The sequence below is a fragment of the Sapajus apella genome, unplaced genomic scaffold (assembly GCF_009761245.1).
Source record: "Sapajus apella isolate SASKATOON/1434 unplaced genomic scaffold, GSC_monkey_1.0 scaffold4, whole genome shotgun sequence".
Classification (NCBI taxonomy): Eukaryota; Metazoa; Chordata; class Mammalia; order Primates; family Cebidae; genus Sapajus; species Sapajus apella.
The window spans coordinates 57,752,726-57,776,366 of record NW_022436944.1 but is presented as its reverse complement, the minus strand read 5'-3'; the positions used below and the strand labels follow the sequence as shown (position 1 = coordinate 57,776,366).

Below are 23,641 nucleotides of genomic sequence, written 5' to 3'. Positions count from 1 at the left end.
GCAGAGGGGAGGGTGGGCATCCCAGTCCTGACAGGGGAGAGATGGTGCAGGGCCCAGGGCCGTGCGGAAATTCTGGTAATTCTGGCCCAGAACTCCGATGCAGGGACTAACCCACCCTCTCCACACTCTCCATCCCTGTGTTTTGGTCCTGTTTGGCAAATGTTTGTCCTGTGAATATCCCCATCCAAAGAAGACTTCAGGAGGCTGGGTGCGGTGGTGCATGCCTGTAATTCTAATACTCTGGCAGGCCAAGGCGGGTGGATCACTCAGTGTCAGGAGTTCGAGACCAGCCTGGCCAACATGGTGAAACCCCGTCGCTGCTAAAAATACAAAAATTAGCCAGGCCTGGTGGCACATGCCTGATAATCCCAGCTACTCAGGAGGCCGAGGCACAAGAATCACTTGAACCCTGGAGGCAGACGTTGCAGCAAGCCAAGATCCCACCACTGTACTCCAGCCGGGGTGACAGAGCAAGCTCCTGTCTCAAGAAAAACAAATAAAAAACAAAAAAGACTTCAGGGCGCTCTGAAAACAAGTTCTGGACACATCGGCCACCAGCAGCTTCTTACCTGCACCAGAGCAGAGGCCGCAAGTGGGAGACCACCCAGCCTACCACTGAATTTTGGTCTGGCCACAAAAAGGTTTTACTTTGAATTAGCTGCCACTATTTAAAACTTAGGAGCTTTTAAGTAAAAATCTGCATTTCTGGCTTCTCTTTAAAACTCAGAAGACATGCCACCCTGCCAGAGGCAAGAGAGAGCCACCTCCCAGACACCAGCTGGAGGTCTCTAGTTTGCCACAGACCCACCTGCCTGTCTGTGTTTTGTTACCTGCCTGATGCGGTAAGCATTGGAGTTTGAAGCCCCTGAGCAAAGGCTTGTGGCATTGCTGAGTAGTCCGCCCAGCCTCACTCACATCTAGCCCTGGAAGGGGGAGGGCAGGTGTTCAGCGTGCTGGGTGAACATGTCCTGCAGCCTGACCTCAGTCCAGCACTTGTGCCTTTTCCTCTTCTGTGAGATGGGCCCATGTGAGCTTGGCAAGCAGCGTCAGTTTTTGGAGCGCAAGGGCCTGCTGGAGTCATCTTCCTTGTGCAGGCCATGGTTCTCCCCGCGTGGCCTGGCCCATGAAGGCATGTAGGAACAGGAAGACAGGAGTGGCCGAATGTCATGGGAGACAAGGGGCTCCCTCTCCCGCAGATGCTAAGCTTTGAATGAGTTTTGTAAGTCTTCCTTTCTTCAAATCAGTTCATGGGGGCGGCTATATAAGGGAGAGACAGGCTGGGGTTCTCCTGGGAAAGGGACTCCCTCGTCTCACCCGCAGTAGGACCTGAGAACTTATCCTCTCGTGGACTTCAGACAGCTCCAGTGTCTGGGGAGGAAAAAGAGGCAGGCTGCTCTCCTCAGGCCCGCCTCTTTCATCACCCAACTCCGTTCATCGCCAGGCTGAGCTGGGAGGAGAGGAGAAGGACCCCTTAAAGCCATGGCGGGCCACAAAAGCCATGGCGGGCCACAAAAGCCATGGCGGGCCACAAAAGCCATGGCGGGCCACAAAAGGCTGAGCCTCACCTCTCTGGCTGAGGAACCACCTGTACTGAGCAGTCGGCTCTGTTTTCCCTCCAGAATCCAGTCCTTTCCCATCACAGATTGCAAACATGGAAAAGAAGCCACTGAGACATCAGCAGATTGATTCATCTAAGGAAAAGAAAAGAAAGAAGGCAACCGTAAGAGCATAGCCAAACCCAAGAATTCAGACAAGCCCTCTCTAAATAGAGCCTGGGCCTGAGCTGCTGTGAGGTGGGGCAGCCGGGATGGGGGCTTTGGACCTGACCTGAAGCGAATGCCTGAAGATTCTCTTCCTTCACTGACACTCCTCCCCTGACACACCTGTCTTCAGGCCTCATTCCCTAGAAGCAGAGGGATTCCTGTGCAAATGACTTGTTGAGGGGTGTTCTCAGGAGAAACCCATGAAGAAGTAAGAGAAAGCAGGAGGAGGCAAAGGAGGAGCCTACGGAAACGCTTTCCAGCTGGGACAGCCTCACCGTGTCCCAGGCAGAGCCCTAGGGCCTGAGTAGTATGACAGCATCATCCCAACTCAAGGCTAGAAGCTGGCCTTCTGTATTCTTGTATCAATGGCTGCTGGGCACCTGCACCCCTTGGGAAGGCAGTTCCCCAGCTGAAGATGATTTTCTGGAGGAGGGCCAGCTAAGCAGCCAGCACTCACAGTGGCAGAGAATGGGTGCACTGGTCTCATGAAGTGCAATTGGGCAGGGTACCCACAGTGGCCCCTGTAACACCCTGATATACCCACGCCCACAGCTGACACACACGGATACTCACGAGGGCACACCTGCATGCACATGCCTGTCTGTGGCCTCCCTGTAATCAGGTTATCGAGGTCAGGAAAGGAGGGCTCCAGCACCTTCTCCAGGCTCTGCCCAGCACACCAGCAGCTGTGGTGTGGGTGGGGCTGCTGTCTGTTCTGTGGTCTGGCCTTGCTGCCTGTGTGCCCAGGATCCTGGTTCTGACTCTGTTCTGGATGTGCCATGGCTGTTCCCACTGTGTGTGCCATGCCACCACCATGCGTCCATGTCCCACTGTGCGTCCATGTTGCTACCCTGTATCTGTTTTGCTCCCAGCTAGATGTAGTCCCCACCCCCAGTGGCTTCCCAGAGCCCTTTCACAGCCCCCATACCCCAGCCCTAGACTCCAGTAGACCAGGATCACAGGAGCCCCAAGGTCCAGCCTTGGCTCAGCCCTGACCAGCCTATGGTGGCTCCATGGCAGGTCCCAGGGTGTGTCATGAAGAGGCTGCCTCCCTTCAGGGCGCCCCAAGCTCCTGCAGACTCTGGGCTCAAGGCCAAAGGCTGCTACTCAGCCCACACTCACACCTTTGCCCACCCTGGCCCACACCCCTGTCCACAGACCCCAGAGGACAGTTACTCCGAAGGCAGCACAGCAGACATGACCAACACTGCCGAGCTCCTGGAGCAGATCCCCGACCTCGGCCAGGATGTCAAGGATCCAGAGGACTGCTTCACTGAAGGTAATGTCCCGGCCACCCTCTGCCCGGCCCCAGTTCCACCCAGAGGGGACAGGAGGACCAGCAGCTCCTTGGACCCCAGGGCCACATGGCACCGACACCCTGCCTTAGATATCTGCCTACCTCCCCCAATTCCTCTGTGACCCTGGGGGTTCCTCCATCTGCCTGACCTGTCTGCCCCCGGAGTGCTGGGCTGGACAGCTCACCAAAGACTGGAGAGACTGTTTGTGGTGTGGTCGCACCACTGTGCGCCCCACAGCGGTCGGGTCTGGGTCTAATTCACTCCTGTACCACCAGGCCCTGGCACGGTTCCTGACACAGAGTAGGTCCTCTCTAAATCCTTGAGGCAGGTGTGACATGTGCCTGTGTTGACTGGCATCTATAGCTTTTATGGATTGGTGGTGTATTTGGAGCATAGCTGGGGATAGAATGAGAGCGTGGCCGGGTGCAGTGGCTCACACCTATAATCCCCACACTTTGGGAGACCGAGGCGGGTGAATCACTGGAGGTCAGGAGTTCGAAATCAGCCTGGCCAACACGGTAAAACTCCATCTCTACTAAAAATACAAAAAATTAACCAGGTGTGGTGGTGGGCACTTATAATCCCAGCTACTTAGGAGGCTGAGGCAGGAGAATCACTTGAACATAGAAGGCAGAGGTTGCAGTGAGCCAAGATTATACCATTGCACTCCAACCAGGGCAACAAAAGCAAAACCCCATCTAAAAAAAAAAATGAGAGCTTGCCCTCCATGTGACACATCCATAGGGGCTCTCACTGACGGGTATGCCCTTCCCAAGGCTCAGACACTACAAACATGGAGAAGGCCCAGAAGTTCCTGCCATTTCCCTAGGAGGATAGTTTCCCAGAGGAGCAGAGGACAAGCTAGAACCCATCCCAGCCCCAGCCTTGTCCCTGCCCAGACCTGCCAGGCTGTTCACCCAGTCGCTGAGTGCTCGGTCCACCCGTCCCCCTCAGAGTGCCTGCGGAGTGTGTGGCCCACACGGGCGGTGCCCGAGGCCCTCGCCCGCCGTATCGCCCCGTCCTTCTGCCCCCCGCACCATCGTAGGCTCTTTCTCTCAGTCTTCACTTCAGCCATCCAACCTTCTGTCATTAGACGTGGGCATTCACAGTCCCTGAGCTGGGCCTGACCCTCACACTCTCCCACAGGCTGTGTCCGGCGCTGTCCCTGCTGTGCGGTGGACACCACACAGGCCCCAGGGAAGGTCTGGTGGCAGCTGCGCAAGACCTGCTACCACATTGTGGAGCACAGCTGGTTCGAGACGTTCATCATCTTCATGATCCTGCTCAGCAGTGGAGCGCTGGTACCCTCCTGGGGATGCAGGGTTGGGGCAGGGACGGTCGGAGGAGGAGGGGAGGGCAGGGAAAGGAGGTCTCCAGCTGGAAAGCCAGGTCAGAAACTGGGGCAGAGCCTCTGCTGAAAATGAGCTCCTCAGGCCCCCAGAGCAGGGAACAGCTCACAAACTCTCAACACCCACAGCACGTATGGAGGCCAGAGCAGGAAGGGCTCACAGGGCGCAGATGTCCAGGCCTTCTTTTGCCACAAAAGGGAAATGATTTGCCCCAGATCACCAGCCTCCCACACCGGAGCTCTAGTGACACACAGCACCAGTGTTCTGTCACACTGTCACAGTGCAGGTGACCATGCTGGCTCCGCTTAGTCCATGTATTCTACAGGCTGGAGGCTGCGCCCTGTAGTTCACACATGATTACATTTAATCCCCATGACAACTCTTTGTGGAAACAGCAAGTAACTTTTCCAACGTCCCAACACTCAGGAACCTCAGATCTGGCATTTGAACCCAAGCAGTCAGATTCCAGAGTCCTTTGTCTTCACCTCTCATTTGTTCTGTCAGTCTTCTAAGCCCACCTTGTATCTAGCTCTGTGTATCCAACCATGAGTGAGCCACAGGAGGAGGAGACCCCAGCCCTGGCCTCAGGGTCACCCAGTCTAGTTGGAGGAAACGAGATTCAGCAGGTGTGAGATAGCCAAACATCAGCACAGGAGAGAGTGAAGCAAGAACAGAGTAGAGGACTCAGGGTGATGGGAGGTCAGAGGGGGTGGAGCAATCAGGGAAGTCTCCCTGGAGGAAGCAAATAGAGCTGGACTGTGGAGAACAGGGAAGTGTTGAAACCAGGAGGAGCAGTGAGGCCCTCCAGGGTGCCCCATCTCGCTCCAGGAACCTACTCTAATCTCTCAGACCACTTACAGGAAGAGATGGAACAGCCCTGGAGGGGGTTCTGGAAGGTGCTGGTGAGCAGGGAGAGGTGTGATTAAGAAGGCAGAAGACAGCTGGGTGCAGTGGCTCATGCCTGTAATCCCAGCACTTTGGGAGTCTGCAGCAGGCAGATCACCTGAGGTCAGGAGTTCGAGACCAGCCTGGCCAACATGGCAAAACCCCGTCTCTACTTAAAATACAAAAATTAGCCAGGTGTAGTGGTGGGCACCTGTAATCCCAGCTAGTTGGGAGACTGAGGTATGTGAATCACTTGAACCCAGGAGGCGGATGTTGCAGTGAGCTGAGATCATGCCACTGCACTCCAGCCTGGGAGATCAAGTAAGACTCTGTCTCAAAAAAAAAAAAGAAGATGATGATGATGAAGGCAGAAGACATGGAAACTTTGCTGGACCAGGGGAAGTAAGAACCTGTATTGCTGGGAAGGTGAGAACTCCATAGATGAGCAGCTAACAGAGAATGCTTTAGACCACAGAGTGAGAGAAAGGGCACTTTGATTCAAGGCTATGTCCCTCCACTCCATGCTGCCTCCTCCTGTGGGGTTAGGCCATGGGGAGGCACTGTGGCTGTCACTTCTGAACATCTGGGCCTCCCACCCCACCCCATGCTGCCCACTCCTGTTCCAGAATGGGCCTGGAGCCATGATTGCAGCTTGCCTGCTGTTTTACCATTGGCAGCTAGAGCCAAATCTCTGTAGGTTTCAGAGAAAGATGGTTTGACAATATGTTAACGAGTTTTGTTTTTAAACAGCCACAAACAAGGGCAGCTAGAGCCATTTCGTCTGGGCTGTGGAGGAGAAGCTCAGCCTGGCATAAGTGAGGAGGAGTTTTGGCAAGCATCTGGTGAATCTAATCAGGGTAGACAGCCAAGCTCTGTTGTTAAAAAATCACGTCAATGATATATTGAGAAAAAGAGAAATCTAAGTGTGTTATTTAAAGTTGTAAACTTGTTTTACAGAAAGCAAACTATATGCCTTCCAAACTGCTGAGGGAAATTTTAAGAAAAAAAAAATCTCACAGCAAAAGATAGAAGAAAAAAAGAAGTAGCAAGAAAACATAAAATCAGAAACAAAATAATGTAATAAAGGCAAGATCAAACATGTGTTTTAATAATAAATGTAACTGGATAAAATTCATCTTTTAAAATGAAAGGACTTGGCCAGGCTCGGTGGCTCATGCCTGTAATCCCAGCACTTTGGGAAGCCAAGATGGGCAGATCACGAGGTCAGGAGATCGAGACCATCCTGGCCAACATGGTGAAAACTCATCTCTACTAAAAATACAAAAAAATTAGCCAGGCATGGTGGCACATGCCTATAGTCCCAGCTACTCAGGAGGCTGAGGCAGGAGAATTGCTTGAGCCCAGGAGGCAGAGATTGCAGTGAACAGAGATGGCGTCACTGTACTCCAGCCTGGGTGACAGAGCTAGACTCCACCTCAAAAAAAAAAAAAAAGGAAAGGATTCAGAATGGATCCAAATTTAAAAAGAAAAAAACCTTTTAGCCATTTGCTTTCAAATGACAAACCCCTCAAACCTAAAACAATGTGATTCGGAAAGATTAAAAGCCACCAGGCTTGACAGCTCGCACCTGTAATTTCAGCACTTTGGGAGGCCAAGGCAGGAGGGCGGCTTGAGCTCCAGAGTTCAAGACTAGGCTGAGTAACATAGCAAGACCCCACCTCTACAAAAAGATTTATTTATTTATTTTTTTGAGACAGAATCTAGCTCTGTCACCCAGGCTGGAGTGCAGTGGTGCCATCTCAGCTCACTGCAACCTCCACCTCCCAGGTTCAAGTGATTCTCCTGCCTCAGCCTCCCAAGTAGCTGGGATTACAGGCACGCCCTACCAAGCCCAGCTAATTTTTGTATTTTTAGTAGAGACGAGGTTTCATTGTGTTGGCCACGCTGGTCTCGAACTCCTGACATCTTGATCCACCTGCTTCAGCCTCCCAAAGTGCTGGGATTACAACCATGAGCCACCTGACCCAACCTGCAAAATGATTTTTAAAAATTAACTGGGCACAGTGGCATATAGCTGTGGTCCCAGCTACTTGGGAGGCTGAGGGGAGAGGATTGCTTGAGCCTGAGAGGTCAGGGCTGCAGTGAGCCCTGTTCACACCAATGTTCTCCAGCCTCGGTGACAGAGCAAGACCTTGTCTAAAATATATTATATATAGAGAGATATAGTGAACTAATAAAGTAGATCAGGCAAATGCAAATAATGACTACAAATTCACAGTGCTTTTTTTTTGTTGAATTCAAGATTAAAAGCTTGAGATGAGACACAGAGGGTCCAACCTATAGTATAAATGTAACTATTGGCTGGGTGCAGTGGCTTATGCCTGTAATCCTAACACTTTGGGAGGCTGAGGCAGGAGGATGGCTTGAAACCAGGAACTCAAGACCAGCCTAGCATAGTGAGACCCCATCTCTACAAAAAAGAAAAATTAACCAGGCATGATGGCACATGCCTGTAGTCCCAGATACTCAGGATGCTGAAGCGGGAGGATTGATTGAGCCCAGGAGGTGAAAGCTGCAGTGGGCCATGTCACTGCATTCCAGCCTGGGTGACAGAGCAAAGCACTGTTTCAAAAAAAAAAAGTGTGTGTGTGTGTGATATATATATATATATATATATATATATTCATATTATATATATATAAAAGAATATACAAAATATATAAATATATTTATATCTATTATATTTTATATAATATATTTAATATATAAATATATATGGATATATATTTATAAAAATATAATTATATGTACATGTTTATATAATTATATAAACCTATAAAAATATGATTATATATTGATATAATATAATACATAATTATAAATACCCGTATAAATACAGATGCATATTTATATATTATTTTATACATAACTATTATGTATACATTTGCTTGGGATTGCATAGCACGTAAATATGTAAAACAAAAAACAGGAAAAAGTGACAGTAGTGCACTGGTACTGGGAAACTTTACCATATTTCTATTAGTTCTTGACATTCAAGTAGAAAAAATGAGACAAGTGATCTAAATACATATATATTTTTATATATAATAAATTTGGCCTAACTTAATAATAAAGATAATAACTAACTCTTAAATAGAACTCACTATATTCCAGATACTGTTTTAAGCATTTTTTAAGCATTAATTCATCTAATTCTCATAATAACCCTATGAGATAGGTGCTATTATTCATCCTATTTTACAGATATGGGAAGTGCTGGAAATGGAAAAAATAGAAGGATAAAAACAAACAACTAATATGTAAAAGTCCTTCTTAAATAAACCTTGGATCAAACAGAAAATAGTTTGGTGGTAGTTCATTGGTGTTCAGTTGATTAATTAGTTAATTAACAAAAGAAGGCCATTCATGGACCAAAGATGATGATAGTGTGCAATAAATCAAAGATTGTGATTCAATTAATTCTGTCCATGTGAGATCTGGAAAAATAAGAAAAGTGTAGCGGTAGAGAAAAGGCTGTGACTAGTAGAAAAAAACTGGAAAATAACAGTATTGAGAATACTGCATGTGGAGTACAGCCAAAGCTGTAATAAAAGGAAAATTCATTGCTTATTTTTATTATTAAATAGAAAGAACATAAATAAATTATTTAACTCAAGAAATAAAAAATATAATAATCTCAAAGAAACCATGGCAAGTAATTAATAAAGACATTTTTTCCTCTGTCCCATATGATCTGCAGTAATAAAAACACATATTAATAATTTAGAAAATAAATAGTAAAACTGATATAAAATTCCAAAGCTGATTCCTTGAAAATTTAAAGCAATCAAATTGATAACCACTAGCTAATCTAATTTCTCACATCTCCAAGAATAGATTCTTTCACATTCTCAAGGAAGAAAATAATTTCAGTGCTATTTAAAGTACTCTAGTGCATGAAAAAGGATGGAAAGTCTAGAAATTATTTTTTTAAAAGCTAAATAGTGCTGATTTTTAAAACCTCAGGTATACCAAAAGGAAAACGTAGGCCAGTTTTCATGCTTCATACTCCATACTTATGAAGAGTGATGCAAAAATCTCAAACAAAATATATACAGATAGGATCCAGAAATATATTTAAAAGATTGAGTACATCATATGGCAAATATGTCATAGCCTAAAATGTGAGAATAGTACCATATTAGGAAAACTATATTAATAGGACAAAGATGAAAAATCATATAATTATCTTAATGAGTGCCTGATTTTAAAAACTCTGGTAAGAATAGAAAAAAAAAGTTGGGCACGGTGGCTCAGATTTGTAATCCCAGCACTTTGGGAGACCAAGGTGGGCAGATCAGGGGGTCAGGAGTTCAAGACCAGCCTGGCCAACACAGTGAAACCCTGTCTCTACTAAAAAATAGCTGGGCGTGGTGGTGGGCGTCTGTAATCCCAGCTACTCGGGAGGCTGAGGCAGGAGAATCGCTTGACCCTGGGAGGAGGAGGTTGCAGTGAGCTGAGATTGAGCCACTCCAATCTAGCCTGGATGACAGAGTTAGACTCTGTCTCAAAACAATTTTTTTAAAAAGAAATAAAATGTATTTTCTTCTATTGAATCCAAAGGACAAAAAAAAAAAGAAAATATATTTTCTTAATGTAGTAAAAGCTGGCTCTCAAATTAACTCATGTCATCATTAGTAGTAAAACCACTTGAAACGTTTTCATTAAAGTCAAGAATAAGAAAAGGATGATTTAACTACCTTTTTTAGCTATTGCTCATTATTTAATAATAGTCTTGAATTACTAGCCAGTGTAATTAATTTTAAAAATTAAACACATTATATAAAAGTTGGAAAATAAAATAATTGAAGTTAATCCAGTCAAGTATAAGAGCAAGAGTTAAAAACGATAGAACTATATCATTATTTATAGATAATATGATTGCCTAGAAAATAATTTAAACCTATTTTTAAAACATTATATAGCCAGTTATGAAATGAACATGCAAAGAATTGTTGCTGTTGATGTTTTATCCTAAGAGAAGCTATTTAGTCATAAGCAACAGCTCTCAAATATTTCTTACATGCCATGTACTGCAAGCATCAAATAATTAGGAATAAATATAATAATAAATGTATAAGACATGCATGAAGAAAACTGTAAAACTTTGCCGAGCAGTATAAAACAGAACAAATAGATAAACATACCCTCATCTTGGATAGGAAGACTTCATATTAGTTCCTAAAGTAATTAATAGATTCAGTGCAATAACAAGTTTTCAACAGTTCTAAGTAAATATGACAAAACATTGGTAAAGCTTATCTTGAAAATTATTTAAAATGTCCAGAGAAATTCATGTGATACTAATTCAGGAATAGACACAGAACAGTAGAACCACATAAAGAGATCTGAAATAGATTTAAGTAAATAAAGAAATGTACGATATGATAAACTTGACTTTTAATCAATGGATTTTAAGTGGATTATTTAATATTTTAAGTGGATTATTTTAAGTGGATTATTTAAAGTCTTGGGGCAGTTGATGAGCCAGATTCTGAAAAAAAGTATTAAAATGGATATTTACCCCTTACCAAACTACGTTTAATTTTTAAAATTGTAATGTAAAAGAATGAAACCACAAAAAATGTTTTAAGAATCTCATTTTTTTCTAGACTTGGAATAAATAGGGCTCTCTTAGCACAACACCAAAAATTTTACTAAATGAAAATTATAATAAATGATATAATCATAGTAAATGATATAATAATAATGGAAAATGAAGTATATAGAACTTCAGTATGAGATTTAAAGGTAAACAAAAGTAAGTGAGATTTAAAGACACACAAGAAACCAAGATGGTGTTACCAAAGAGTTAATATCCCCAAATAAACCAGACACTCAAATACAAAAACCAGCAAAGGATATGAACAGATAATTCACAAAAGGAACACTGCAGATATCCAAAGAAGACATGTCGGCATTGCTCCTAATAAAATAAATGAGAATGTAATGAAATACAAGTTTCTTTCATTAGGCCGGGAAAAGTGAAAAAGGAGAAATGACAGCAATGTTGGGTGGGGGTGCTGGAGAAGAGCCCCCTTCCTGCCCCGGAGATGGAGTGTCAGTTGGTGCTGCCTTCGAAGGGCCCATTCCCAGACTGCACCAAAAGCACACCTCTGGCCTGGAAACCCAGTTTATCCTCAACAATCCTCTGTCCGCTGCAACTTTATGTCTACTAGGGATAAACTGTAAATAACTGAAATGTGCATGATTAATAAGGTTATTGGCTAAATAAATAGTAGTGTGTGCAAATAATGAAATCATGCAGCCTTTTAAAAGAGTGTTAGATATTATTGCATATATTCATGTCACTGAGTGAATAAATGTTCACAACATATTGTTTAATGGAGAAAGTAATTTCAAAGCAAATATTTAGCAAATAAAATTGTGATTGTGTGTGTGTGCACACACATACACACTGTCAAAAAGAATGCTCATGTAAATGTTAGCAGTGGTTACTTTGGCATCATGAAATTAGAGATGCCTTTCACTTTCTTTTTCATACTTTCTATACTATTTAACTTTTATAAGATGTACACATTTTTATACTCAAAAATATACAATACAACTACTTTTTTATTTTTAATCTTGAACAACTTCCAAAGTCCATTTTGGGACCTGAATGATCCTGTCATTCCGTCTACACTGGCCCAGTGAGCCATCTGTATGCCTCAGCAGTGCCAACGGCTCTGGTCTCCTGGGTCATAGTCGCTCAAAGAGGCCCTGAAGTCAGACGGAGAGGCCCAGTAGTGGCAGGTGGAGGCAGCTCCCCCAGGACCCTAGTGACGTGTTCAGTTGCCTAGACGGGTGCCTCAGAGCACACGCTGGACAGAGAAACAGGAACAAGTCAGTGGGCTGGAGGTAGAAACCCTCTGGGAGCCACTGGAGTTTCTGTTAGCTCAGGAATTTGGGTTGAGGCAGAAATGAGGAGGTGGAGAAAGACTTACAACTCCTAGCACGTTGGAAACTCTCAGTTTTAGAGCGTGAGAACTGCAGGAGATTTGACGCTATGCCTGTGGTTCCTAAACATCACATCTGCAAACCACTTTTACTATCATTTCTTTAAAATTCAGCTTTACATCTGCTCTCACTGGTTTTTGCTTATTTAAATACATGTTTTGTAAAGTGAAACTTCATCATTATTAATTGGAAACCAATATTTTTCCCAAGAAAAGTAAGTAAATGTATAAAGTAAATAAAGCTAAAGCAAAATGGAGTGAAAACAAAAATATTTTATGTTGTTTCCAACAGAAAGCTGTGAGCTGAGTCTGCATATCCTCTCTCCTTGTTAAAATGGCAAGTTTTGGCCGGGTGTGGTGGCTCAGGCCTGTAATCCCAGCACTTTGGGAGGCTGAGGTGGGTGAATCACAAGGTCAGGAGTTCAAGACCAGCCTGACCAACATGGTGAAACCCCATCTGTACTAAAAATACAAAAACCTCTCTGGGCATGGTGGTGGGCGCCTGTAATCTCAGCTGCTAGGAGACTGAGGCAGGAGAATCTCTTGAATTTGGGAGGTGGAGGTTGCAGTGAGCCGAGATCGCACCACTGCACACTAGCCCAGGTGGCAGTGCGAGAGAAGACTCAGTCTCAAAAAAAAAAGGAAAAAAAGAAGAAGAGATAAAATGGCAAGTTTTAGAAAGGCCTGGCCCAAAACTCAGACTTGATCTTCGTTGTGAAGGGAGAGAGGGTTGCCCCATTCATTCTGCCTTGCTGTCCAGCTACCATGTAAGGCCATCTCATGGCCGGCAGTGGCACAGGCCCGCCTGGAAGGCACACTTGTCTAGTCCAACGCTGACTGGGAGGAACCCTGTCCGCTGCACTTCTCACCCCGTCCCCGCTCTCCTGGGCAGCAGGAGATGCTGCATGCAGGGTGGGATCAGCAGTGGTACAGACTCCATGTCCGCCTTGTTCGGCCTTGTCTGCAGGCCTTCGAGGACATCTACCTAGAGGAGCGGAAGACCATCAAGGTTCTGCTTGAGTATGCCGACAAGATGTTCACCTACGTCTTCGTGCTGGAGATGCTGCTCAAGTGGGTGGCCTACGGCTTCAAGAAGTACTTCACCAACGCCTGGTGCTGGCTCGACTTCCTCATCGTGGACGTGAGTGTGGGCACGCAAAGGGAACAGAGGACGGGGAGACCCACTGCTGGTGCCGGTGCAGAAGGAGGAGCTGAGGCAGAGGTCCCGATGGGAGCCAGCAGGCTGAAGGGGAGGCAGAGGGGAAGGAGGACATGAGTCTGAGAGACCCAGGCCTTGTCCTCAGGGCCCCAGTCTCAGAGGAAGAGAAGAAATGGGAGACAGGGTCCTGCCACTAGAGCCCCCTATTCGGAGCCACAGCAGTGAGAGATGGAGGCCCCTGCTTCTGGGGGATAGTTCGAGAGCAGTCAAGGGCGTGAGCCAGGGCAGGAGCTGGGGGCTCAGGGTCCAGACCGGGAAGTGAGCAGACAAGCTTGTGCTCTACAGCAGACTGAGTGCCCATCAGGCCCACTCGACACATGGCCAGCTCAGAGCCTCCACGCACACACGAAGGGGGCAGAGTGAGCCGCGGGCCAGGGGGAGAAGGCTGCTGAAGGGATGCTGGGCAGGCGTGGGAAAGCCTCTGTCTCAGGGAGAAGGTACCAGCTGGGGAGGATGAGAGGGGTGGAGTCACCCGGGAGGAGGAGGAAGCCATGGACACCGGACAGGGGCTCTGGGTCACTGCCCTAGATGATCAGGTGGCTCTGAGGGCTGCCTGCCCGGGTTGTGTCCAAGGAGGGTCTGGGGCAGGGGGTCATTGTGGCTTCCGAACACCCGGTTGGCAGATGGAGCGTGAAGCCCCTGCCCCACAGCTACCCAGGCCCCACGACTGCTGGGTGCCAGACAGCATGAATGCAGCGTCTGACAGGGGCCCTGACCTCAGTCAAGAGGGAGAGCAGCTGAGGGGGGAGGAGCAGGGGTCAGTGCAGGGCAGCCCTGGGTCTGCACTCACCAAGGTCAAAGGGAGTGAAGGCCAAGGGTCAGGTGGGGCTGCCTCTCTGCAGGGTCCAACCAAACAGCGTGGGAGGCAGGACCTGCAGCCTGAAGTGGGCTTTCCAGAGGCACCGGGTTTGCTGATGGCTTCCAGTCTTGACACCGGGCTCTGCACACCAGCAGGGGCTGTCTTTCCTGTGGCTGCTGAGCAGACTCAGGCCTGAGCCATCTCCATACCCTGCTCAGAGGCTCAGGCCCCAGCAAGCCTGGCCAGAGTCCAGGTTCAGGCTACCAAGGCTGGGTGGGAGGTCAGACTGTGGGTGGCCGTGGTGGCAGAGGTGCCTTGGGTAGAAAGGAGGCACAGAGATGCAGACCCAGGTCCTTGGACCTGCAGTCCAGCCTCTTCCTATCGCCCCAGGTAGCTGAGAGGTTGCTAATGCTGGGGTGAGGGGTGCTGTGATGGAAGGGGGGCTCTAGACACACTGGACTGCCCGGCCCAGCCCTCAGAGCCTCCCCGAGGTGAAGGAGAGGCCCCTGAGGCCTCCCTGTGAAGGGACCAAGGGAGGGCCTGGAGTCCTGGCAGCTCAGCCCGGGGGGTCCCGGACCCGCTCTTGCCCCAGCATCTTAGGCAGCTGGGCCTGCTGAGGGTTTCCCGAAAGGCAGGCCAGAGGGTCTCTGCACAGACTTCTGGGAAGCCCCCCCACAGCCACCAGCCACCTTGGGGGGCTCAGAGCCAAGGCAAGAGAAAGGGAACTGCCAGTGCTTCCCTGTCCAGGCCCAGGAGAGGAGAGGGAGCCTGTGGAGAAAGCAGCCGAGGCTCACAGCAGGGAGCAGCCGTGCCCAGGCTGAGCAGGACTGGCCATGCCGCTGCACCCCACCCCATCCGTAGGCTTCACGGGAAAGTGTGTCTCAGGCCTCAGAGTCTAGGGAAGGAAGATGAATTCTGCATTATTTCTCAGTAATTGCTACTGGGTCTCTACTGTCTGCAAGCACTGTTGCGGTGCTAGGGATCTCAGGAACAAAATAGCTCTTCCCCACATCGGGGAAGTGGCTGCGATCAGCATGACCAGTCAGCCGCTGACACACTATGTGAGGAAGCGGAATCTGCCATGGAGCAAAGAGAACCCGGGAAGGGAAGCGGGGGGCGGGGGAGGCGCAGGTTACACTTTAAATAGGAGGGTCACAGTCGGCCCTCTTTCTCTTTGGTGACGTTTGAGTGCGTTTGAAGTTGGGGTTAGCCAGGCTGATGTCTGGCAGACGTTCCTAGCGGAGGCTGGAAGAGCAGCGCAAGGCCCGTGTGGCCGGAGCCCGCCTGGCGTCCTGGAGGGAAGGCGGGGAGGCGACGGCGACGGAGCAGAAGGAAGCGCAGGAGATGAGGCCAGACTGCAGCCTCCGAAAAAAACATGGGCTTTGATTTAGAATGATGTGGGGTAGCAGGGCGGAATCGGAGGGCTCTGGACGGAAGACTGCCGTGAGCTGACAGGTTTTCTTAAGGGGTCACTTAGTCACGGGGGCGGGGGTAGACAGCCCGTGAGTAGAAACAAGGAGAAGAGCTGGGAGGCTCAGGCAGTGATCCAGGGAGACACGGTGGCGGTGGCGGCTGGGCCAGGACGGTGGCCGTAGAAGTGGTAAGAAATGTTTGGACTTCAGATGTATTCTGAAGGCAGAGCCAACAGGAAATCCTGACGGGTTAGACACAGGGTGTCAGAGACAGAGGAGGCAGGGATGACAGCAAGCACCGTGGCCTGCACAGGTGGAGAGAGGCAGTTGCCATCACCTGAGACGGGATGGGGCAAGCTTTAGAAAGAACAAAGACTGTAAGGTGGCCTGTTAGGAACTGGCAGGCACACCATGGGCCTGGCTGGCGCTCTGGAGGCCCCGCCCTCGAGGAGAGGTCCCTGAGAGATGCCCCCGCCTCTCCAGGATTGGGGGCCCACAGCCCAGCATCCTTGAGTGGTGAGTGGGGGCAACACAGAAGTCAGTCTGGAGCCTCTTCCTCCCCCAGGCCTCTGCCCAGCTCCCTCCCACCTGGTACTGCCAAGCCTGGGAGGAGGCTGTGGGAGTCAGGTCCCTGCCCCCAGCGTCTCCTAACCCCAGGCTGGCCTGGGCACCAGGGCAGTGTTAATGGTGACTGCAGGGGAGGTCAGGCAGGGGGCCATCTTCAGCCTGTGATCACAGGCCAGCGGTGAAGTAAGAAGGGAGCGGATGCCCAGGGAGCTTTAGAAGGATAAAATCCACAGAGTGGAAGTGCCCTGGGAGGGGCAGGGCAGAGGAAACAGAGGCCTGAGGCTCCTGGTGCCACCAAGTCCCCACATTTGCTTTTCTCCTTTGAAGATGCTGAAATGTCGCACAGTCTGGTTTTGGGAAAATGCCCCACGATTATCTGTCTGTTCCCACTCACCCCAGGACTGCCTCTCCTTCCCAAAAAAGGGCTTCTTTGGGGAAGAAAGAGACAGGTCCAAGAATTTGAATTGAAGGAAAGAATGTGGAGACCAAAAGCCCAGTCTTTGTGTCCCCGCTCTGCCACAGCAGCAGGGCGCCTCTGGAATTGTTTTCCCATCTGTAGAATAGGGGAGTTGCATCCCAGCGTCGCAGGGTTAGTGTGGCTATTACAGAGCATGTGTGTGAAGTACACACCTCAGCCTCTCAGTAAAGGCCCAGAAGCCAGGACACTCTTGGGCTCGCCCCAGCTTGGGCTCCAGGAAGCCTAGCCCAATGTGTAGCTAGCCTGTGATGACAGTCCAACCCAGGACTAATAAAGAGTGGACCCAGCACTGTCTTAGGGGCATCAGAAGCCCTACCGTCTGTCCCCAATGGTGGGGAGCTGTCCCCATCCTCCCCACTTCCACTTTGCCTCCCACAGGTCTCTCTGGTCAGCCTGGTGGCCAACACCCTGGGCTTTGCTGAGATGGGCCCCATCAAGTCACTGCGGACGCTGCGGGCACTCCGCCCCCTGAGAGCCCTGTCACGATTTGAAGGCATGAGGGTAAGGGAGGTGGCTGCCTTCCTACCAGGGAGTGGGAGGCAGTCCCACGGAGGGACGCACCCAGGGCCCCTCCCTGTGTTTCTGCTGTCCTGTGGCTATAGCTGACTTGGTAGGAGCATGGCCCCGAACCTCCAGGAGAGGCACAGCTAGGCATGGAGGCACCCTGAGGGTAGATGGCTGTGAAAGCCCACCCCCAGGGCTCACCCACCCCCAGGGCTCACCCACCCCCAGGGCTCACCACCCTCCTGCCCTGTGGGCTCCCGTGAGGGCTGGGAGAGCACCAGACAAAGGAGAGGAAGCAGGACTCACTGGGCACAGGGGTCTCAGCTGCACCCCGGGCCACTGTCACCAGGACCCCTGTGCCTCAGCTGTCCTGCTGGGCTGCACCCCTGTGTGCCCACTCTGTGTGCCCCTCTGCATGCCCTGCCTCCTGACAGACACAGGCTGCCAGCCGTCTGTGATGGGCAGTGGGGCTGTGGTCAGGAGGGTGAGGGAAGAGGCACAGAGCAAGCTGCATTCCCAGGATCAGGCTGGAGAGGAGGTAACCGTGTGATGAGTGATCTCCTTCACACTGTTTTCCTCGTGCAGATCCCTATGCATTTTCCAAGTCACCACATTCTACCAAAGAATGTGAGCAAATAAGGCAGACTTGAAAACCCACCAAGAAAAACATTAGTCATGACATGTAGCAAGAAAACGAATACACGTGTGTGTTTGCGTGTACTTGTGTGGGGTATTTTTTTTTTACCAAAACATACACAGCTCTGTGTGACTTCAGAAGACATATTTGTCTCTCACTGACCCAGCAGACACCATCACACCGCTCAGCTTACCAGCTGGTTGATGGGTTTGAACCTTGCCCACACCCCCAATCCATGGAGAAACAGATAGCTCATTCCTGGTGGGAAACCGTCCACAAGTTATTATTCAGAGTTAAGTGTCTCTTTGGGAGCAAGGACATTTGATTCCAGAGGGACACGAGGAGACACTAGGTGCCAGGAATGCCTCTGCGGTGGCCACTGGCCACAAAGCCAGCCAAGGCCAAACTCCCAAGGCTTCCTCACCTCACTCTGCACCCTGATGTTTGGTGCCCTACGAGCTGAGTTTCCCACCCTGTTCCAGGGTTCAGCGTGCCTGCTGGGGAACAGCGGCCCCAACCTGGCATCTGGGCCACACCACACAGTCCACAGCAGCTTCACCTCCAGTCAGTGTGGCACACATGTTCCTGGTGTGTGGACAGCTGGGAACTTGTCCTTGAGTGGGGTGGAGGGTCCCAAATGCCTCTACTAGGGAATCCTCTCCAGGGTGCTGTGAGTTTAGATGCAGAGCGTGAAGCCGTGGCTCCATGGGATCTGAGAGCCCCTCACTGGGCAGCGGGTGTCATGGGAGTGCCCATGCCGCCTGCTCTCTGACTCTGCTCTTAACGGGAGCACTGGAGAACTGCCACAGCACCCTCCAGACACTGCACTGAGGTCTTCTGGGCTACTTCAGGGGAGAACACCCATCCATCCAATGGCAACAATCTAAAATAAACCAGAATTTAGTTCTGAGAATGTAAGGACACGTGAGATTTTTAGGAAGCCTGAAAATCTTCCTTGGGGACATGTTTTGAGGGGTCCTTTCCCATCAAGTTGCTGGCATCCTCAACCAGCACACACCTTGGTGAAAAACAAGTTTTGGAGATCACAGATTCAGGGCAAGAAGGAGAGCAGACGTTCTGAGGCCACACCAGACCCTACGGTGTGCTCCCCTCACTCCCCACCAGGGCTGCTGGCCGTGGAGCTGGCCTCTCCCATGATGGGACCTGCACACCCACCTGCAGCCAGGGAGTTCAGCCGGTGGGGTAGGGGGATCTTGAAAAGGGCATGAGCTCCGAGCCCCCCAGGAACTGAGCCACCTCTCTGTCCACTTGAGGTGGTAGTCAATGCGCTGGTGGGCGCCATCCCATCCATCATGAACGTCCTCCTCGTCTGCCTCATCTTCTGGCTCATCTTCAGCATCATGGGTGTGAACCTCTTCGCGGGGAAGTTTGGGAGGTGCATCAACCAGACGGAGGGAGACTTGCCTTTGAACTACACCATCGTGAACAACAAGAGCCAGTGTGAGTCCTTGAACGTGACCGGCGAATTGTACTGGACCAAGGTGAAAGTCAACTTTGACAACGTGGGGGCCGGGTACCTGGCCCTTCTGCAGGTGGTAAGTCCTGGAGAAAAGGCACTTCCTTCCTCCCACTGGCTGTTAAGCAGCATGGCCATCACCCACGAAGTGGGCAGGAGGGGGAGCTTGGGGCCATGCTGGATCCTCATAGGAGGATCACGGTGCCCAAAGGAGGCTCAGGGCTCTCCAGGGATTTGGCTCCTTGGGAGATCCCCAGACTTTCAGTTCTAGAACCAATACCACATTCTCCAAATTGCAGAGTATGGGGACAGGTCAGTGCTGCCATAGAACCGGCTCCCCAGCCAGCAGTCAAGTTGGCCTCTTCAGGCTCTAAGTGAGGCAGTGTGATGGCACAGGCTGAAAAATGAAAGACTAGACTACCCAGGAACTGAACTATTAGCAAGGTTGTGACTGTGGCCACTCTGTTATAAAAGATAGTGATAGCTCTTGTGTTGTTTAAAAGGACATATTTCCATCTTTGATGTGCAATGTTTAAGCACACACAATCCTTCTAGAGTTTCCACTGATTTTGTGAGTATGGTGGCTTCAGTGATTATAATACATTCCATAAAATTAATTTACCATTAGCATGGACAACAGATATGCGAACAGAACCACAATGCATAAAGCTGCATGCTTGTCTTGCGATCCCAATCTTAAGCCCAGACACCTGCCTCTGGTCCCCAAAGCAGAGGAAAACTCAGCAGACTCTCACCTGAAAACTTTTTATGCATCCACTCACACCTCCACTATCCCTTAAGCCCCAGTGGTAGTCCCACAGAGACCTCCCTGCACTGCCTAGTGGACAATGGTAGATTAGCACCAAACACAAAGAGCTGTCTCTTCTTGCAGCTGTCCCTCGGAATGTCGGAACTTTGGAAAAAAGGCCTCCTTTGTAGACTAAGAACTGCTCACCTTTTCAGGCAAAGCCCCTCGGTGTTTGGGAAGAATTCAGTCATAAGTATCTCATACCCTTGGGTGGTCCCCAGCAGTTTCCAAATTATTTCCAGACCTGTCTTTACAGGCAAGGGCCTCTTGGTACACGGAGCTGAAGTAGCTTGCCTACTGTGGGTGGCCTCAGCTTCCCCATCTGCCCTGCCTGCCTCATGAGAATTCATAAGGCACAGGAAGTTTGTCTAGCTGGGCTGGTGCTGAGAAAGGAGGCTCAGGGCAGGACTGGATTTGGCCAGAAACACAAGTGAGACTTCACTGGAGAGCCAGCCTCACCACCGAGCATGTCTCCTGGGCTCTTTCTGCATAGCAGCCCAGACTAGGGCAGACAATGCAGCCAGCACCAGGGCCCTCTGTGGCTCAGCCTCCCTCTTTACTCCCTTGGTGTGGTGCACTGGAGCCGGCTGGTGCCAGCTCACAAGAGCTCGCTGTTACATTTTCAGAAATTTTGCAAGCTGTTTATTAAACAGCCATGATAAAAAATTAAATTCTATAAACTTATAAAATTAAATGGTATTAAAACAAGGTAATAAATACTCAAGATTCATCATTACCTTTTAGTATTATCCTCTATGCTCTTGAGGTATCCCACATCTATCGTGTCTGTACAGCGGAAGTGCCATAATGCTAAGCTCCTATACATCTCTTCTCAACTCCGTTGAGTAACTTCACATTGGTGACCTGAAATCGACCATGCCATGGGAATATTTACACAAGAGAAATCGGCAAACCAACAATCAGGGTTTTTTTCTTTCCTTCTGGGAAGTCAGCTGTTAACCATTTACAACACACCATTGGCAAAAGAACCCCCTGAAGTACAAGGGAAGGTTGAGATTCTTCGGGAACTCACCTTGGAAGTCCATGGAGCAGAAGCCACATGGTTCTCTGAGACGTAGGACAAGGGGGACTAGGTCAGCCCTAGAGTCTAGAACACAGCGTTTAAGCTCGACCTCTGTCTCCCTGACAGAATCACTGGCAGGATTCTGGGACGTTTTAGAAATGGAAATGAGTATGGATCTGAAGGGCAGTCCTCCTGCAAGCACCCTCAGACTCTTGGCTTAATCAAGAAGCTTTATTCCTTGCTGCATGGCCTTCTTGGGGTGTCCTCTCAGCTGCTTCCCCTCCACCCCCAGCCCTAAACAAGGTTTTTCTCTGACCACCCAGGATGCTACTGAAGGGGTGGGGTGGGTGGTTTGCTTTTCATAAGGAGCTTGCTTCATCTCTCTAGACCAGAGCCCTAAATAGCTCAAGCGAGATGCGGAATTAAATGATTGTCTTAATCTTATCTTTTCCTCCCAGGCAACATTTAAAGGCTGGATGGACATTATGTATGCAGCTGTGGACTCCAGGGGGGTAGGTTGCCACAGTGGCCTCTCCTGCCAAGTCAGGCACTGGAGGCTCCTCATTGCTTGGCCACCAGGGAATCAGTGTCTGTATCTGAAAGCCTAGCCCACCAGGGCAAGGTCTCATGTCACTGGAGGTCAGCCTCTCTGGAATGCCCAGGCCTGGTTGCTTGGTCTCCTAAGAAGTCCCCAAATTCTCAAATGTCTTTCAAATTAAACTCATTGTAGTTTGCGGACTTTTACCCCAGGAGGATGGGGTGGAAGCAACAGAGATGCAAATCAGGTTTCTTCTATGTCCTGCACCCCACCCAGTCACACTGACAGCTCAGTCAAGACTGAGAGAGGTCCTCATGTACTGCAGCCTCCCATTGGCCCGGGACCGGAATAGACACTGATACTAAGCCAGCCCTGAGCCCAGCATGTCTGCTGTCCTCCCCTGCCACCATCCACTCCTCCAGCCTCTATCCCCACCCACCTCTGGCTCACAGACTCACATAACTGGGCTGGTGACCTTCCTCTAGATACACCTTCTCTCCCACAGAAAGGACACCCCTAGCCATCCCTCTGCCCTGCCCCCCGCCCTTCCCCATGCAATACCCAAGCCCCCAGCCTGTCTGATCTCCCTGTGTGATTTCTCCTTCGCAGTACGAAGAGCAGCCCCAGTGGGAGTACAACCTCTACATGTATATCTACTTTGTCATTTTCATCATCTTCGGGTCTTTCTTCACCCTGAACCTCTTTATCGGTGTCATCATTGACAACTTCAACCAACAGAAGAAAAAGATACGTAGAGCACCAGCTCTCCACTGGGCTGGGCAGGGAAGGGCAGGTGCCAGGGGATTGAGGAGCCATTCGGGCTCCAGGCCCCTCTCAACGTCCCTGTTGGGGATGGTCCTCTTCTTGCTCCTGTGGGAATGAGGTGGGGAGAAGGGTGTGGGCAGGGATGTAGCATGCCTATGCCTGTAAGAACACAAGAAGGGACTTTGGTGGGAGGCCCCGTGCCTGCCCTAATCCACCTGAGAGATGAGGCTTCTGGGAGAAGCTGGGGTGAGGGCTGCAACTGTTCACCTAGGCCATAATCAGAAGTCCTGGGTAAGGTCTATGTGCAGGCCCTTGGTCTTTCCAGAGCTTCATCAGAGGGACTTTGACTGAGTTGTAAGCAAACCAAGTGAACAGAGAGAACCCACAGGCTGGCTGAGCTGGCAGGGGGAAAGGGCTTGTGGAAAGAGCAGTCGGCTGACCCTGGTATCCTAATCAAGGAGGCAAGATCCCGGTGCCCTCATGCTGGGACCTCTGAGAACCCCAGAATGAAGTTGGCGCCTTCTCTCTGCACTTAGGGGGCCAGGACATCTTCATGACAGAGGAGCAGAAGAAGTACTACAATGCCATGAAGAAGCTGGGCTCCAAGAAGCCCCAGAAGCCCATCCCACGGCCCCTGGTGAGCTAGGCTCCTGGTTCTGTGGGAGTGGGGTGGATCTTCTGGGGGTCCCTGGGAAGCCTTCATGCCACGTAGCCACCCCTCAGGGCCACTTCTTTCAGCCCAGCCTGAGGGGCACTATCAGATATCTGATCATGAAGAGAGGTCCCAGCCTCAAACAAATAGGGAAGAAGTTATGAGAAGGATGTAGCATCCTGGGGATACTCCCCACCCACAGGAACCCTTCTGTCTCTGAGCAAGTCCCCTCCTTCCTCTCAAGGATCCAGGCTTTCCTCAGGAAAAGCAGGGGAGCCTTCAAATCCCTGTCCCACCCCCACTCACAGCCTCATCCTTGGACCCCCAGAACAGTCAGGGAGCCGGATTCCTGAGTCACCTGGTTGGGAGGGCCAGGAACTCTGGAGAGCTGTGTCCTCTCCAAGTCTGACTCCCTTAGCCCAATCAAGCCACTATCCAAAAAAGGTGTGTGTGTGTGTTTATGTGTGTGTGTGTGTGTGTGTGTGT

At 49.9% G+C, this 23,641-nt stretch overlaps 1 protein-coding gene across 10 annotated transcripts in view; it reads left to right on the top strand.

Moving 5' to 3' along the window:
• SCN5A (sodium voltage-gated channel alpha subunit 5) overlaps nt 1-23,641 on the top strand; it is a 100,510-nt gene that overhangs the window by 69,571 nt on the left and 7,298 nt on the right. For 6 of the 10 annotated variants that reach the window (XM_032270613.1, XM_032270625.1, XM_032270585.1 and 3 more), the window contains 8 exons: nt 2,922-3,042; nt 4,208-4,362; nt 13,243-13,416; nt 17,129-17,251; nt 19,166-19,447; nt 21,659-21,712; nt 22,348-22,485; nt 23,036-23,140. In XM_032270613.1, the coding sequence (XP_032126504.1) occupies nt 2,922-3,042; nt 4,208-4,362; nt 13,243-13,416; nt 17,129-17,251; nt 19,166-19,447; nt 21,659-21,712; nt 22,348-22,485; nt 23,036-23,140 (1,152 nt within the window). The remainder of the gene's footprint in view (nt 1-2,921; nt 3,043-4,207; nt 4,363-13,242; nt 13,417-17,128; nt 17,252-19,165; nt 19,448-21,658; nt 21,713-22,347; nt 22,486-23,035; nt 23,141-23,641) is intronic. The other 4 variants (XM_032270662.1, XM_032270654.1, XM_032270634.1 and 1 more) reach the window with 1 other exon arrangement.